The sequence below is a fragment of the Mastigoproctus giganteus genome, chromosome 4 (genome assembly GCF_048544385.1).
Source record: "Mastigoproctus giganteus isolate SK-2022 chromosome 4, ASM4854438v1, whole genome shotgun sequence".
Classification (NCBI taxonomy): Eukaryota; Metazoa; Arthropoda; class Arachnida; order Uropygi; family Thelyphonidae; genus Mastigoproctus; species Mastigoproctus giganteus.
The window spans coordinates 51774637-51793811 of NC_143578.1; the positions used below are offsets into that span (position 1 = coordinate 51774637).

The 19175-nt window shown below is 35.0% G+C and overlaps 1 protein-coding gene across 1 annotated transcript in view; it reads right to left on the bottom strand.

Annotated features, from left to right (window-relative positions):
* Positions 1-668: 668 nt before the first annotated feature.
* The window catches only part of LOC150086732 (sodium- and chloride-dependent GABA transporter 1-like), a 139729-nt gene continuing 121222 nt past the window's right edge, over positions 669-19175 (bottom strand). Inside the window, exons 13-14 of the mRNA XM_090372731.1 lie at positions 13180-13350; positions 669-1251 (exon numbers count right to left, since the gene is read on the bottom strand). Coding sequence (XP_090228857.1) covers positions 1126-1251; positions 13180-13350 — 297 coding nt within the window. The 3' untranslated portion in view covers positions 669-1125. The remainder of the gene's footprint in view (positions 1252-13179; positions 13351-19175) is intronic.

Genomic DNA, 19175 nt, shown 5'->3' on the forward strand with positions numbered 1-19175 from the left:
TTTACTGGATTTATAATAGCTGTTCACTTGACAAGGAGGAAAATTATTAAAAATTTTCCAGGGGCAAACCCAATACAATAAAAATTACTGTAAAATAAGAAAAAATATGAACTTGCATTGAAACAATCACCTATGCACATGGAGATGTACCTCTGAAAAGTTCTGTTAACAAACTACAATTGGTGGTTGACAATATTTTCAGAATCACAAAACAAGGCTTAAAAACATCCGATCTTTAAATTTTTTTTCAATAAAACTGATTTATATTTAAATATTACAGTACAAGTTCAATTTTGTGATGTCAACATAGAAAAAACGGCATCTTACTAAAATATTTTTCGGATTGGCGATATGGAAAGAGATTCCCAAATGAGAATGAATTAAAATGCAATAAAGGCACTTCTAAATGCTGAAACTAACGCACAAGTGAGATAAGCAAATCATACACATATCATAACAGCAATGTCAATTAGGAATAGGAATTATGTATTAGATTCTAATTACAAAATTTAACTTAATTATAGAGTACTCAAGGAATATACATAATATAGCACTAGTATTCTTTAAAATGTTCTATCCAACTGTCCATATATCTATATTCTTCAATATCTTATATTAATCTAAAAATACTCTTATTGGTCCCAAATTAGAACTTTGTGTATAAAATTCAGTGCTTTAATACTGATTTGTAACAATCCAGTATTTTGGCAAAAATATTTTTTGACAATTTTTTAAGCTTTACACAATAAAACCAATATGCCTTAGCTATTCCTTACCACTGTATATCTTTACTGATTTAAACATGCATTTCATTTTAAGCTCAATTTTTCATTTTCATTACTGTGGTTCTTAAAACTTTTACTTTGAGAATAAAAGCATGAAGAATCATTTTTAAAACATGATTTTTATGTGGGTATGCATGTAAATTACTTTATATGAGATATGGTAAATAACCAGTTTTCTGCATCCATCTTTGAATTGTTTCAATGAGTCACATAAATACAAAAGATGAAATGAACCCACTAGAATAATGGTAATTTTTCTTTCACTTTTACCATGCTCTATACTCACTGATGAAAAATTTCACTTCTAATGTACTTTAAAGTTTCTTGAAATGATCTGATGCTAAACATTCCTGATTGTAATATTTCCAACACCATTCATTTTTTCTAAAGAAAAGATGCCATCTTGTTTTTCCTTCTTCTCTCTAAGATCACGGTTCCAGGTTGGAGTGACACCACAAATAAAACGCTGCACAACAAAACAAAAAGATTCCATTAACATATTATGTCACAAAAGTTTAAATATTTATAAAGACATCATCAAAAGTAAAGAGAAATCTAAATATCTTAATTTGAAAAAAAAAAAGGGGTGATTTATTTACACTAGTTCATGTTTATTGGCTAGTGTACATAAATCATCCTATGATAGTAGCTATTCAGAAACCTCTTTGCTTTAGTACATCAAGAAAGGCATTTTTCAGGTAGGAATCATGCAAGAATGTGGATGATTATTTTTGAAAGCTTGAAATACACAAACCAATGTAATTTAACTTAGTAAATTTCAAAATTTACTATTCTGCCTGCTCAGTAACATTATTATTACTAGCCACATAGTGCAAGGAAGCCCTTATGCTGCACTAGCCAAAAAACATTTTCTGAGTTACCCTGAGAGAGACAGAAGTAGAAGGGAATCACCAAGAAAGAGAAGAATGATGATATCAGCTCAGGACCCTGGGTGTGCCAAGCCCATACTCACCACATAAAATGATGATCAATGATCATCTTAGGCTTTTAGGATTTTATAACTAATGCTTACCAAATAAAATATACTAAACAGAAAAAAATATTACATAGATGAATTACACCAAACCACTGATGATCTTTTCTGAAAAGCATTAACCAATACTGCCAGTCACCAAACTGAAAGATGACACTTGTATAATAATCACACTTGAGAGAAGTGAATTATACAACATAACTGGGTGCATTTCACAACCTGGGTTAATCCAATTTCTAACACAAAATATTTGCATCCTATTGTGTTGTTGCCTTGATTTCCTGAAAGGTAATCATGTAAAGGATGGGCTGATAGCAATAATATCTGTTTATGAATATGACTCTTCACTCAGAAAAGTTCAGAGAGGTCTAGGGTATTTTCGAACAAATTAGTCCACTGACCTTTTATAGCTTCAAGAACATGAAAAGCAATCATTTGATTGTTTGGAGAATGTAATTAATTCTGTTTTACTGAAGTGGCCAATTATACAATAAACCCTTCAGAGAATGTCCATTAGTTTGTTTTGTTTTGAATATAATGTCTCACTGTTTGGCCAAAGTCAAATTGTATTATCACATTATGTTTTAATTCATTTATGGTCTGGGAAAGCATTTGTTTCTGAAGTCTTGCAGTTCTTGTGGAAACTGGCTCTTTACTACACCCATATTAAGACGGTCTGTTCTTAAATTATTAGATGCACAATACACTTATAACAGAAAGAATTGTCATTTATTTTCGTTAATAAAAAATTCTTGAAAATAGCATCTTCCTTTCATTTAAGCAAGATTAGAAAAATCAAAATTATTGCCATTGTAAATACACTATATTTTCACAGTATGAAAATAAAAGAAAAAGTTTTAATCATTACATTAAAGGTGTTATTTTCTATACAGGTTATTTCCATTTGTAATTAACTTCAATTAAATACAAATTTGCTCTTAAAAAAAAAAAAGATGTTTTATTAACTAACATCATATAACGAGGCATAATATGATAAGAGCTTAAAATTATCTATTAAATATCGGTGTAGATAGACCATAGACAGCTCTTAAATGAAAACTATGATAGTAGTGTAAAAAGCATCATTTCAACTGTATCTCATATTGTGATCATCCTTCACAATGAGTTACCATGTGTTGCACTACCTCGAATAAGTAACGCTTCACTAATAGAGCAGACTACTGTTACTTATTCTCGGTGGGCATCACCACCAAGATGGCACTGTTCCACAATATGAGAGATGCCAAAAGGTGTATGTGATAATATTATTAATAGTGCCCACTGAGAAAAAGTAACAATAGTCTTCTCTATTAGTGAAGCATTACTTATTCGAGGTAGCGCAACACATGGTAACTCGTGCAGGATGATCACATTATGATACAGAGTTGAAATGCTGCCTTTACACTACTATCGTAGTTTTCATTTAAGAGCTATCTATGGTGTATCTAGACCGATATTTAATGGATAATTTTAAGCTCTTATAATATTATGCCTCGTTGCATTTAGATTTACTTATTATACTATTATTGCATACACCTTTTGGCATCTCTCATATTGTGGGATTAACTTCACAACTGGGTTGTCATGATTGCAATACCAGGGTACCTGCCCAACCACTGATGAAAGGCTAATAAGCCTTGAAACTGTGCCATCTGGGCGGTGTTGCCCACCAAGAATAAGTAACAATAGTTTTCTCTATTAGTGAAGTGTTACTTATTCGAGGAAGTGCAACACATGGTAACTCGTGAAGGATGATCACAATATGGGATACAGTTGGAATGATGCCTTTTACACTACTATCGCAGTTTTCATTTTAATTTAAGAGGTATCTATGGTGTATCTACATCGATATTTAATAGATTAACTAATATCATATCACAAAGCATTTGCCAGCTCCTTGATCATATTTATCTACTTCTACCACAAAGCAGGAACACATCAAAGTATTCATATTAATTGGATTAGGTAACATAATTAAAGCAGTAACCTGCCTTGTTCGTTTCAGAAACTCAATCTTAATTCAATTCAACATTTCCAAGATAGAAGCAGCAAACTGAAAGCTAGATTGAGTTGCCCACTTCTGTGGAACTAGCCACTGCTTTAAAAACAAGAGGCACAAAATTCAAATGTTTATAGGTATATTAGTATTGATCACACAGTACAAAGAAGATAGGAGCTTTGTATGCACACAAAAAAAAAAAAAAAAAAAAAAACCTACCTGCATGTTTCCCTCTTCCTGCAGGTACCAATCCAGCAGGCCTTTGAATATTTCTCAGGCTATTGTCCTCAACCACTTATGAAGGTAACTTATTCCAATGAACAATACTTGCCAGCTAAAAGAAATTCTTCTATCCTTTAAAATTTCTCTTTCCTTAGTTTGAATTTATGTACCCTGCTTCTAATGTCACTTAATACCATAAAAATTTTCTCTTCATTCGTTTTACTAACACCTCTCTAACCCTTATAAGCCACAATCATCTCTTATAAGGTAGTTACCAAACTTTGACCAAATATCCAGTCTCTCCCTCCTCATATGGGCACTTTTTAGTCATTCTCACCAGCTACACTGCCCATATTTGAGCATTTTTAAGAATGCTCGAAGTCTTTAGATGTGGCCTTTATACCTGGATACAGTAATCCAAGTATGATCTCATATAGCAACATCTTCGTTAACACATCCCTGTAATTATATCTCTGCCAACTATAGGATCTTTTGCCTACCTAGCCTCCTGATGCCTTTAAGAGCCTTGTAGATCCTATGACAAGACATGTCAGAATGTCAATCCCACATAAAGGTGGCCCAACACTTTATTAGGATATCTCACTAATGAAGTAACCAGCCAGTGTGTAATCACTATATATTATAAGTTAAATAAAATGAAGGATCAAAGTAACTACTGTAACTGCTGCCAAAGAAGAGTGGACTTTTTTCACTGCATCTTCAAATTGAATGGACATTACTAAGTTAAATTAAATTAACTATTATTAGGTGAATTTATTGTCCTTATTTTTTTATTTATGCATAATTAAAAATAAGTTTGTATGATGTAACTATTGCAGTTTGCACAATATATTTCTACCTGCCACTCCTGTGGAAGATTTTTTTTTTTTTGTTTTTTTTGGTTTTTTTTTTAGGAGCATTAGCAACTAAGGCCATATTGCTCCGGGATATGCGGTGGTCATTCCCTGACCTTTCCGCATCCTCCGTATTTGGTGGTGACGGGCTCAAACCCCGGTCTAATCAAGAAGCGTGTGCTACGCACTGCTGCTCCTTCCCGCCTGGCTACAGAGGCGCCTTCTGTGGAAGAGGTCTGGGTTCAGTTCCCATCTGCAACTGGAGGAATTCTTAAGGTTACCTCAATCAGGGCTGTAGTTAGCTAATCCCAAGCAGAGGGAGTAGGGTTTCCCCCCTGTGAGTTATTCCAGATTTTTCATGTGATCTGTATTAAGATTAATCAGCCAATTATGGATCAGTGGTGAAGTGGAGATGACTATGAAAGAAGTGGAACTGCTTCCCTACTCAGAGTGATGAGCTATTCACATAAATTTATATAATGTATCCCTTTATATTTTACATTATAAAAGTTTCACATAAAATGTCTGGCATAAATTTTTCAAAAAATCTTTTGAACTGGACAGTTTAAAAGGTGATTGAGATTTTTCATGATTTATGACAAATGTTTCGTCTGAAAGGCATTTATACCTCATTACGAGGCTTCTAATTATCATAATTTATAATGGTATGTTTTTTTTGGAGTTTAAATATAATCCATGTAAAAAATTACATCACCAAGATAATTATAAATTGATCAACTCATTGTATAATCATTACTGTTAATGGATAATAAACTTACTACAAGTATATGAAAAACATATACAGTGGAACTTCTCTATTATGAACTTCTATTTAATGAATTTCTCTATATTACGAATTTTTTTGCAAAACATTGTGCCTTGAAACGAAATTACATGTAAAATTAACCCCATATAGCAAAGTGTTAGTCTCTCTATAACGAATTTTTAAAAAAATTAGTAAAAGCATTTTTGAAGATTTTCAAGCATTTACTGCTAAACAGCCGCTCAAATATACGGCCTCCGAAATTGCGCTTTAGCTGGAATTAATCATCCTTTTAGTGAACACTTGTGCCCACTGATGCCCGCAGGAGGGTCTTTGTTTCATTTTTGTTACAGTTATAAAACCAAATGGGTTTTCTTAAAAGTGGTCATAAACTTTACAATAAATAGGGTAGATTTGTAAATTGATGTTGGCTAAGGGGAAAACGAAATTGGCTGCGGTAAACCTTCAGCGTGCTGCAGCGGCAATACATAGAATGCTACCATAGTCAGTTTTCAGTAACGCCTACTGAGAGGCATTCGCTTCTCACCTCAACCGTACCATGTGACCTTCCTGTCAATCAATATATGATATGTCCGTTCTCATCTAACTGGACTCCCAGTAAATGGTTATTGTGATTTTTTTTTTTTAATTTCTTTCTTTTAGAAAAAATTGTCATCAATCACATAGGCTATATGCTCTTGTATTTTTTTTTTCTGAAAAGTAACTTACAGCATACATTAACCATAAATTTTCTTTCGTGTATATATGAATGAAAGCAGAATAAAAGAAATTCACAGTCATATATTTCTTCAAAGTGATTGATAGGAAAGGTCACGTGATACTGTTGAACTGGCAAGTGAACATCATTGAGTAGGTGGTACTAACAATTCACTTTATGGCCAGCTCAGCGAAGTTTGTGGTGTATGTATCAGCAAAAGCTGCAGTCAAGTAATTTTTACAGTTGCGGAAACAATGTCGAAGAGAAAGTGTTTAAGTATTAATGATAAAGTAAAGTTTCTTCATGATATTGACCAGGTTTTTAAGAAAAAAGATGTTATATAATAATAATAATTTTCTGTTTATGGCATATCTGCAAGCAGCTTATCTACAATTTTAAAAAATCGAGAATCAATTTTAAATGCAATTGAAGGAGCAGACAAGAAGCGAATTAAGTTGTGTATATACGAAGATGTTGATAAAGCTGTTCTAAAATGGGTGCAAATGATACGTGAAAAGAATATACCAATATCGGGTCCAATAATTAAGCAACAAGCTCTGAAATTTGCACAGTCCCTTGGACATATAGAATTTAATGCAAGCACTGGGTGGCTAGATAAATTTAAGAAGCGCTGCAGAATTGTGGAAAAGGTTATTTATGGAGAAAGTGTTAATGTAAGCGAAGAAGATTGCAACAGTTGGAGGAACAATACTTTAAAGAAGATTTTGGAAGAATATGAACCTAAGGATGTTTTTAATGCTGACGAAATGGGTTTATTCTTTAAATGTTTACCGAATAGGACACTTGCTTTTAAGGATGATAAATGGTTTGGCAGAAAACAAAGCAAAGAAAGAAAGAATCACTGTGCTAGTTTGGAGCCAATATGACAGGAAGTGAAAAATTAAGACTTTTAGTCATCGGAAAATCAAAAACCCAAAATGTTTTAGGAGCACAAAATCTTTGGAAGTTGACTACACCTTTAAAAAAAAAGCATGGATGACAAGTGATATTTTTGAAGAATGGATATTAAAACTAGACAAGCGTATAACAAAAGAAAAAAGGAAAATCGTGTTGGTAACTGACAGCTGCCCAACACATCCTGCCTGTATTTCTGACAAACTTAAAAGTGTGAAGTTGTTGTTTTTACCACCAAACGTAATGTCAAAACTCCAGCCAATGGACCAAGGCATTATTAAAAATTTTAAATTTCATTATCGAAAGAGAATAATAATGAAGACTGTCAATACATATCAGAAAATAGAAACTTGTAGGTTACATTTAACCTTAGAGATTACATCTCTGAACTGGCAAAAGTTTGGCCAAACGATGTCACTGAATACACTATTCAAAATTGTTTTTCCAAAGTGGGATTTGCATGGAATACAGAAGTCAAACAACAACTGGACGAACAAGATGAACTGCCCCTTTCACAACTGAAAATCTTTTGGACATTATTAGAATCGCCCGGAAACAATGAAAATGAAATAACACTGGATAGTTATGTTTATGTAGATCAAGATCTGACTACAACAGAAAATCCAAATGAAGATGAAATACTTCTGAACAGTGTTAGACGCAACCATGATCAAGAAGAAATTTAACGATGACGCTGAAAACGCATCAGAACAACCCGTAGAAAAGCCAACTCGCAAAGAAATGTAACGCTTTTAAAACTGTTCGTGCAGGTCTACAGTTTTGTGAAAATGTTCCTGATAATGTTTTTAATGCTCTGAACAAATGTGAGGTTTTCTTTGAGAATCAGACATTTTTTTAATTGTACTGTGCAAACGAAAATTACAGATTTTTTTTTAATTTGTGATACTTACTGGCGAAAATTGTGTAAACCTAATTTAAATAAGTGTTTTTGAAATAAAATACATCAAAAATAAATGTAGATTCATTTTCTAATTAGATAATTTCTAATAAAAAAGATATTCTCTGTATAACGAAATTTCTCTGTAACGAATTTTTTCGCTGGATTTATCGAATTCGTTATAGGGAAGTTCGATTGTACTTTATTTTGGGAAAAGGCAGATGACTGGAACTATGTTTAATTTTGAAGATGCTTATTGTTTAATTCATTTTAAGATATTTAGAATATCTTCTAAAAATCTATCTGTTACACTACTATGTACACTTAGAGTTTTGGATGTGTCCAAAGGGCACATCCAATGTGCCGATATGTATAAATGTTGATATGTCTTCATTTCACCAGCAGTTTTCAGTATTTCTCCACACCTTCACTTTTTTTTTGTCACTGAGGAAAGTTCCGCATAGTATCAAAACTCATTCTGCACATTGTTGTTACATAAGCAATTTAGCTTTGCATTTTCAATAAATTTTCTATCACTGATAAGATTTGAACAAAATATCTTTCTCAAGGGTAATAAATGACAAATCCATGTAGTCAGACATCCAGAAATGCAAAAAATAAGGAGGAACTAATACAGCAGATTAATGGGGTTATTAATCAATCTAGGGACCCTTACCTAAGTTATCTAAAGAAGAGGGGATTGGGCTATGGAAATTAAGACAGAATAACAATATTATCATACAGAAAGCAGACAAAGGAGATACGGTAGTTGTTTTAAATAAAAGTGATTACATAGACAAACTCATAAATATTGTATCAGATAGTTCCACTTACCAACTGGTAGAAAAAACAATGTTTGACGATTTAATTAAACAGTATAATAAAATGTTAACTGAATACAGGAAAAAAGATTATATTTCGATGGCACTGTTAAAAAATCTAAAAGCTAGAACTAATAATGTACCCACTCTTTTTGGACATGTGAAGTTGCAGAAGACGGGACATCCTATTAGACCAACTGTCTTTTTATAGAAATTGAGCTTTTGCATCACTTGCGACATATTTATGTGGGATTATCAAACCTTTACGTTCAACACTAATATTCAGTTTAAAGAATTTGGATATGCTGTTTAATAAGTTAAAAGGGAAAAAGTTAAATAAAGATGATAAATTATTCTCTCTAGATGTAGTTTCTTTGTACATGAATGTACATTTCTTAAGATCCCACATTGTACATTCGTAAAAATGTACAATGTGGGATCTAATTAAATTTCTTGTTCTAGCTAATTATATTTATTTCAAATCTAAAATTTATAAACAAATATTTGGATTACCGACGGGCCTTAGCCTGAGTGGACTAGTTGCCAAAATTTACCTCAACAAAATCAAACAGTTACATTTAACACAGTTTCTCCCAAATCTAACATTTTATGGTAGATACTTGGATGATATCTTAATAATTACAAAGGATGATATAGTAAATAATGTTCTGGATTTATTAAATAAGATATATACTAAGCTTAATTTTACTTTAGAAATAGAAAATCCACAGAAAAAAGCTATAAATTTCCTAAATTTCACTTTAACTAGAGTTCATGAGAATATACAGGGTGTCCCAAAAAGATGTAACCAATTTTAAATGTTTGTAACAAATGTAATTTTAATGATAGAAACACAAAACTTGCACTAAATGTGATAAAAACAGTTGAAGTTTTTACTGACATTCAACATGTGCACCACTTGTCACATGAACAAAAAGGTGTAACCAATTTTAAATGAGCAATACAAACAATAGGAAACTAATAATACGTTCTTTTCTTTTGTAGATTGTGATAGTTGTCCTGAAGTTTAAGTAAAGAGGTAACAAATGGATCCCGTGACCAAAGCACAGATGTGGAGTGGTTTATTGAAACCTGGTCTGAAACACAGGTTCAGCGTAATTTCAGGAGTAAAACCTGTAACAGCATCAAAAAGTGATATCAGCTATTCAAGGAAACAGGTAGTGTCCATCCTAAGAAAAGCCCTGGTCAACCAGCATTGATGAAGGAGGAAAGAGTGGAAGTTGTGAAGACGCATTCATTTGTAGTTCTCGAAAATCCGTTAGAACAACAGCACAGCAGCAGGCCATCCCCAAGACTTTAGTGCATAGAGTGTTGCAAAGAAAATTGAAAATGCACCCTTATAAACTGCAGATTCTCCAGCACATAACCTGGGATGACTGTGTGAAACGTAAACAATTCGCAGAAGACATGTTGGAGAAAATGGAACAAGATGAACGTGTAACGACACCGATTTGTTTCACGGACGAGTGCACATTTCATGTTTCGGGAAAGGTGAATAAGCAAAATGTCAGAATTTGGGGGACTGAAAACCCACACTGCGTGCAGGAGTATCAGCGAGATAGCCCAAAGGTGAATGTGTGGTGTGGCATCATAGTTGATCGTGTTATTGGACCCTTTTTCTTTCAAGAAGCGACTTTGAGAGCAGATAATTACCAGGACATGCTTGAGCTTTATGTGTATCCTCAATTGGATGAACTGCCAAATTGGGTTATTTTCCCACAGGATGGAGTGCTGCCACATTGGGCTTTGAGTGTGAGGAGGTCTCTTGATGACAAGTTTCCTGGCCGTTGGATTGGGCATGATGGTCCCATTGCGTGGCCACCACGTTCACCAGATTTATCCCCTTGTGATTTCTTCTTATGGGGATTTATCAAAGACACAGTCTACAAGATCCCTGTTGCAGACATCGCAGACTTAAAGCACAGGATTACAAATGCAATTACCATGATTAAGTGTGACATCCTTGAAAAAACATGGGATGAACTTTATTACTGATCAGATATTGATTGTGTGACAAGTAGTGCACATGTTAAATGTCAGTAAAAACTTCAACTGTTTTACTCACATTTAGTGCAAGTTTTGTGTTTCTATCATTAAAATTACATTTGTTACAAACATTTAAAATTTACAGGAAACCGACAAATGCTGACAAATCCTTACACTGTGCTAGCTATCATCCATTCACATACAAACGGAGCATTATTTTTAATCAGTTTTACAACGCATACAAATATAGCTCTACTCAGGAGTTATTACTAGATGAACTTATGGAACTTGCAAAAAGATTTCTAAATAGGAGTTACACATTTGGTACTATTATGAAGATAAGATGACAAGCAAAACAAACAGTTGGACAGACAACTTGGGTAGTCAAGACCCGCTAAATCAGCGGGTCTCAACTACCCAAGTTGTCTGTCCAACTGTCTAATAAAGTTCCGAGACTTTAGGACCTCCACATATTTTTTTACTCTATGTCATATAGCAAAACAAACTTGAGACTGGTATAATGAATAACAGGTCCGTACAGAAACATTTTATTAAAGTTCCATATATACAGTACTGGTACAAACAATTCATTAATATCTTTAAGAACACGGAATTTAAGATTACTGCCCAACCGACTAGTAAACTCCACGATGTTTTGAGGCATAGAGCGGTCAGCTCCATCTCAACCATGGATGCACACAACGTTGTTTATAATATTACTTCCAGTGAATGCAATTCCTTGTATATTGGTTCAACACAAAATTATCTTTCGATGAGAATACAACAACATGCCGCATCGGTTAGGGCTAGAAGGATATGTGCCTTGGAACTTGCTTTCCATGCTATCAATGATAGCCATGTGTTCCTTTTAAATGAAGTGAAAGTTTTAAATACACAAAAAGAATATATTAAGTTATTAATTGCTGAAACACTGGAAATGAGGTTAAATGCAAATTCCATTAATGTTTGTAGGCCTTACACTATTTCAGACTCATGGACTTTTACGCACATGTGTGAATGGTAATTCACACATTTTTTAATATAAATAATCTCGTATCAGGGATTTGATAGGTTTAGGTATACAAAAGGGTGGACATCATTCGCAAAAAACAATTTACTTCTTGTGAGCAGGGAATCTACCCGAATAAGTTTGGTTCCTTATAAGAAGTTTAGACAATTTTATGTTTTAGATATTTTAATTCGACGTACATTTATCTCATGTTTCTTAAGGATTAATTCGACAATTGTTTTCAGTTCTCAAGTTAGCATACAACATTGATTGGGTTTTTGGGGGTGTTGATGGCTGTCGGCTTCCCCTGGCTTTTCTTGGTGCATTATGTTGGGGATGAGAATTGAATACATGACAATCTTTTAACATGTATCTGTTTATATAATTTTAATGTAGTCTTTGTAATCGAGTTTATTTAATATTAAATATGGGACATTTACTCGTATAATCATATTATCACATAATACTGAGGGTTGAGAGAATTCCGGTCCTACATAAAAGGTATGAGGTTTCCTCTTATAGTTTTTAATAATAACTTTAGTAGGACATATTGAGCTTTATTGCTCGTACGATCTTAATTAATTGGCAAGATATGTGGCTAAACCATGTATTCACACGACATTGTATGGGAATGATTTTGAGCTATGCATCAACTTTAGCATAATCAAAATTCATTGAATATTTATTATTTAAAATTTTAAAGCTTTGTTTATTAAAATATATCCAAATTGCAGTGTGGTCAGTGATTAGATAGAAGTAACATATACAGCTGCAATATCTTTGAATTTAACTTTCCTTTTGGTACAGACTGCTGTTTTTACCTTTGTGATAATGCCATCAGTGGTTAATAGTCAAGGAAGTCCTGGTCACCTGCCATCAATATTACTTGTTTGGCTATTTTTAATTGTGCTAGACACTAATTTTAATTATACATATTAGTAAAAATAAGTTTTTATTCTAACTCAAAAATAAAATGGATATATTATATATGCAGTTTCAGTTTCAAAAAATGCCATTTTCCCAAAAATAAGTATTGTTAATGAAATTAAATTACTGGATGTATTTTCAGCAACTCAGAAATATTAAGAATACGAATCACAACATTTATATGGGATGCAATACATCTCTAAATATATATATACTATAAATGCATATTTAGCAATAAAAAAAAAGATAAGCACACCAATTCTTTACCTCTTTTAAAGATCCTGGAGTAACAAGAATGTAATAAATAGCATAACAGGGAATCCATACCATTGAAGCCAAAGCCATTCCCCAACCCATCATTTCACCCCACCAGGGATACGTGTAAGTTTTAGCATACACCAATGGCTTGTAACGTATCACTGAGAACAGAAATATGCTCTATAAAGAGAATATATATGCTAGATTAAAATATACACTACAATATTAACAAAGGAAATTGCAAATAATGTAATCTTGGAGTAGTGTATATATTTCACATACATTACAAGGATTACAAGCTAAGATTATTTTACTCTTGAAGAAAATAATATAATCATTAAGAAATAAATGTATCACTAAAACTTAAAGTTACAAAATGAAAACATCAGGAATAAACATTCAAACCTGATGCTTCATTGACTAGCTGCTAGAAATATTTGCAGTTGTTAATCCCAGCAACTGATAATGCAGATGTATATAAAACTTTTAGTTTTCTTAGCAAAATAAAAAAAGTTGGATACCACAATTTCAGACAATGATAATAATACTGATATTTCTATATGACCACTTTGATTGGGAATTACTTGTGCTAAAAAATTAAATGTAATCTGGCACTGGTACACAAACTACTGTGTTTATAAATAAAAAACTGCTTAATATTAATTAATAAAAAACACTGTGGAGTCAAAGTACAAAAATTAAAATCTGTAACAGTAATAGTGGATGGTGTCTGACTTGTTACCTGTTTTACTTATATTTTTCTCCTGCACTAATATTTTTCAAGTCTGATACTATTTACTATTACACACTTAGCACTGACTTCCAATAACAATATGACCACTGTGGTAATACTCGATCATACTCGTTTAGACTGCAACACATTTTTTAACCAAGAAAACCTGGTTAAACAGTAAGAGGACTGTTGAAGAGGTAGTGGAATAATCTAAACATAAGGCATCCAGTGAAGCAGATGAGGTTTGGGATCCTTTGAATAGATTGTCAAGTAGCTTTACACATACACCATGAAAAATAATCAGAATTCCACAGAAGATTTGTGTCTATTATTTTTTTATTTATTTATCAGTGAAATACTATTGTTTTTACAAGTATTTTAAAATCCTTACTCTGACTACATATAAAGAAATAAATATTATTACTTCATAAATAAAGCCTTTGAAGTTTTTTTAAAATATAGCATAAAGAATTAGGCTTAACTCTGAAAAAAATTAGCACACAACTGTCATCAGAGGGCAACTGTTTTCCAAGTTTTATAGCTTTAATGCGTAGGTACATTTTTAACTTTAAATATCAATATGCAAAAGATTCTATTCACCCTTATATGTATTATGACTTATAATAACAATGAACCTAGGGGGGGACTAAGTTGGCAGTGTACCTGTATCTTGGTCCTTGAGGTTGTCACAGACATTCTCTCAGATATGGCAGACAAGCTGTAATTGCTACCTGGGAGTCTAAAATGCTGATGGAACTGATATTCGGGTGACACTCAAGTCAAATGGATCCAATTTCGGCGAAGTCTGGATGGTCTGTGACAGCCAAATCCTCTGCTTGCACCTTCACGATGCAAGCAGAAAGATGGGACTGTTAGTAATCCTGGGTATAACCTTCATGCACAAGCACACTGTGGGTGACCACCCAGGTGTGAACCAACGTAAGCAGGGTTCGAGGTGTGGTGCCCACACCACATGGAGGAATGCCACCCCTTTGTGTTAACAGGCAATACTAGATGGTAGATGACTCTCATCAACTGGTGCAATACCACCACTGTGCTTATTGGAAGCCTGAAGTGGTCGAACCCATGTTTAGTCTCCAGAGCTAAGTTCCGGTCCTTCCCCATCTATTCATTCATGCATTATGACTGATGACTTTTGAGGTTAGGATGGACATCAATGCGAGATCCAATCTTCCTTACATTTTGAGGGTACAGCTCTAAAATGGTGTTTGCAGGCTGGCCACTAGTTAGTACACCGGACCAGCTAGTGTATAAGCTTTCTACTTCTACTCTGCCAGATAGTGATTGGAGGGAGTCTGAGTAGTGTGTATGCAGGGGGCATTGTCGAGGCCACATTATGTCAAGGATCTGGGTATACTGTTACCATGTGTATGCCACATCCAAAAATTTCATTACTTCATACAGCATGTCCCCCCCCACTTTTTCTGACTACTGAATACACCATGAATTGTCAAACTAACAGAATAAGCTTATCTGCAAAAAGATTAAACCTCCCAAACACTTCCTAGTTCATTTCACAAATATACGTGGTCTCAATTCTAATCTTAATGATGTCCAGTTCCACTTGCAGTCTGCCAAACGCCATGTACTTTTTCTGACAGAATCTCAGTTATCGGTTGAGTCAACTGCTGCTCATCTCAGTTGCCCAAATTATTCGCTGTATGATTCCTTTCACCTCAAAGGTGGTACTTGTGCATATGTCCGTCCCGATATTCCCTGTCAGAGATTTGGTAATTTATACTCTCCTCTTTTCGATCTTCTCTGGCTTAAAATCTCTCTACCTCATTCTGTCAAATTCATCTGTTGTCTCTACCGTTCTCACAACTCAACTAATCACTTAGAGTGCTTCGACTTCCTCTCTTTGCAACTTGACTTTCTCCAATCCAACTTTCCTAACAGTGAGGTAATTTTCCTTGGTGATTTTAATGTTCACAACTCCAGCTGGCTTCCGCTTTCTAGTCACACCAACCCAGCTGGTCGAGATGCTGAGGCTTTTGCAATTACTAATGACCTTGCACGGATTGTTCATTTACCCACAAGAACACTGGACAATCCTAATCATACAGCCAAAACGCTTGATCTTTTTCTCACAAACAACTGTTCTAAGTACAAGGTCGAAGTGAGTGGTCCTTTAGGCACCTCAGATCACAACTTGGTGGTTGTCTTTTTTTTTTTTTTTTTTTTTTATGTGAACCCCAAACACGAGAGGTATTAGAACCTATAGTACTTAGTACCGTGCTTGGGTTGGAGGTTGAGGAGACGAAAGAAGATATTTGTTAACATTGGACTTGAACTTCTGTAGATTGTAATTTTCAGGAAATACGTATGAAGGAAGGTTGTTCCAGAAAACGGCAGTTGAATGAATAAATGAGGAAGATGAAAAGTTGGTTCTGTGGGTTTGAAGTTGGACAGTAAATGGATGTTGGCTGGTGGCGGCACGTGTTCAGACTGTTTTGAAAGAGAGAGCGGGAATTATAGAAGCCAATTCAGAAGAACAGTGCCCATGGAAATATCTGTAGAAGAGGCATGCAGCAGAAACAGTACGTCTATGAGAAAGCGAGTGGAGAGACTCTGTTAGAGATGAATCATTAATTAACCTAACTGCCCTCTTCTGAATGGAATCAAGAAGCCTGAGAGAGGTTTTGGGGGCACCACCCCAAATGTGGGAACAATATTCCATGGCAGGGCGGATTTGCGATTTATACAGAGTGAGCAGCTGTTTGGAAGAAAAGTAACGCCGAGAGCGAAAGAGAAAACCAAGTTTTCTAGATGCAGAGGAAGCAATATCTGTAATGTGCTTGTGCCAAGAGAGATTAGAAGTCAGGGTAATCCCCAAAAGAGATATATCCTTTTGCCTAGAAATTGGAGTGTCACTAAAGATAAGCATAGGAGCAGAAGAATCCTTTTTGCGAGATATAAGACAAGACTGAGTTTTAGAAGGGTTGAAATCAACTAAGTTGTCTTTGCCCCACTGGAGAATTACCTGAAGATCGGCATTTAAGGAATTGGTAGCAGATTTTCGAGAAGTTGAAGCTGATTGAGCAGGGCAAGGTTTCTCAAAATGGAAAGTTGAATGCAATGTGCTATCATCGGCAAAACTATGGATAGGATTTCCAGTCAATGGAAGAAGGTCATTGATATACAAGAGGAAAAGAGTGGGGGAAAGAACTGACTGAACCTTGGGGGACACCGGCATTAGTGGAGAAGTCAGAAGACAGAGAGCCATCTACCATCACCCTCAGTGAGCGATCAGAGAGAAAACTGGATAACCAATTACTAAAAACTGTTGGCAAACCATAAGATGGAAGCTTGTTTAGAAGACCTTTATGCCAAACACGATCGAAAGCCTTTGAGATGTCAAGAGCAACTACTTGTGTTTCACCGAACCTTTCCATTGAAGTAGTCCATAAATGGGTAACATAAGCCAGAATATCACCAGTGTATCGACACCGACGGAATCCATACTGGCGATCGTTGATCAGACGGAAGGTTTCTAGGTAGTTTAAGAGTTGGCGGTTAATTGATTTCTCCATTACTTTAGAAAGAGTAGAAGTAATTGCAATGGGACGATAATTGGATGGGAGGGATTTGTCACCCTTTTTAGGAACTGGCTGGATATGAGCAAATTTCCAAGCAGAAGGAAAAACACCTTTGGAATAAGAAAGTGAAAAAAGGCGGCAAAGAATAGGAGTAAGTTCAGGAGCACAGATTTTGAGAACAAGTGGAGAAATACCATCAGGACCCGGAGTTTTCTTAGCATCAAGATTCATCAAAATCCTTCTGATATCCTTTTGATGGAAGACCACAGGAGGCATTGAATGGACCGTGTTGGGAATGGTGGGAGGTGTTTTACCAAGTTCATTAATACATGAGCTGGAAGAAAAATGGGATGCTAGCAGGTCAGCTTTATCCTTGGCTAAAGTGACAACAGAACCATCTGGTCTGGACAGAGGTGGAAGCAGAGATGGGCAAAAGTTGCGGCCAATAGCTTTGGCAAGAGACCAGAATGCTCGGCTACCATTAGGGCAAGAAGCAAGTTTTCTACTCTTAGCCTGTTCAAACTCTAGTTTGGACTGATTAATAACTGCTTTACAATTGTTGCGAGCTTTGGTGTAGGCAGAAAATGAAACTGAAGAATTAGAAACAAGCCAATTACGATATGCAACATTCTTCTCTTGAACAGCCTTAGCACATTTATTGGAAAACCAAGGTTTAGATAAAGGACGAGATTTTAAAGTGGAGTGTGGGATAAAGGATTCCATTCCTGCAAGAATAATTTCACTGACATGATCTGAGGAAACGTTGACATCAGGAGTTTTGAAACAGTAATCCGACCAAGGAAAAGAAGGAAAGAAGTCTCGCAGGTCATCCCATTTTGCATTCTTGTAATGCCAAACAACACGAGGTTGGGAATAGCCATGAGATAAAGGTTCCATTGGAGAAGAGACAATCACCAAGTTGTGATCTGAAGTGCCTAAAGGACCTCTCACTTCGACCGTGTACTTAGAAGGGTTGTTTGTGAGAAAAAGATCAAGCGTATTGGCTGTATGATTCGGATTGTCCGGTATTCTTGTAGGTAAATGAACAATCTGTGCTAGGTCATTAGTAATTGCAAAAGCCTCAGCATCTCGACCTGCTGGGTCGGTGTGACTAGAAAACGGAAGCCAGCTGGAGTTGTGAACATTAAAATCACCAAGGAAAATTACCTCACTGTTAGGAAAGTTGGACTGGAGAAAGTCAAGTTGCAACGAGAGGAAGTCAAAGAGCTCCAAGTGATTAGTGGAGTTGGGAGAACGGTAGAGACAACAGATGAATTTGACACAATGAGGTAGAGAGATTTTAAGCCAGAGAAGATCAAAGAGAGGAGATTCCAAATTGCCAAGTCTCTGACAGGGAATATCAGAACGGACATATGCACAAGTACCACCTTTGAGGCGAAAGGAATCATACAGCGAATAATTTGGGCATCTGAGATGAGCAGTAGTTGAATCAACCGATAACTGAGATTCTGTCAGAAAAAGTACATGGGGTTTGGCAGACTGCAAGTGGAAATGGACATCGTTGAGATTAGAGTTGAGACCACGTATATTTGTGAAATGAATTAGGAAATCCTTGGGAGGTTTAGATCTTTTCGCAGATAAGCTTGTTCTATTAGTTTGACAATTCATGGTGTATTCAATAGTAAGAAAAAGTGGGTGGGACATGCTGTATGAAGTAATGAAATTTTTGGATATGGCGTACATGTGGTAAG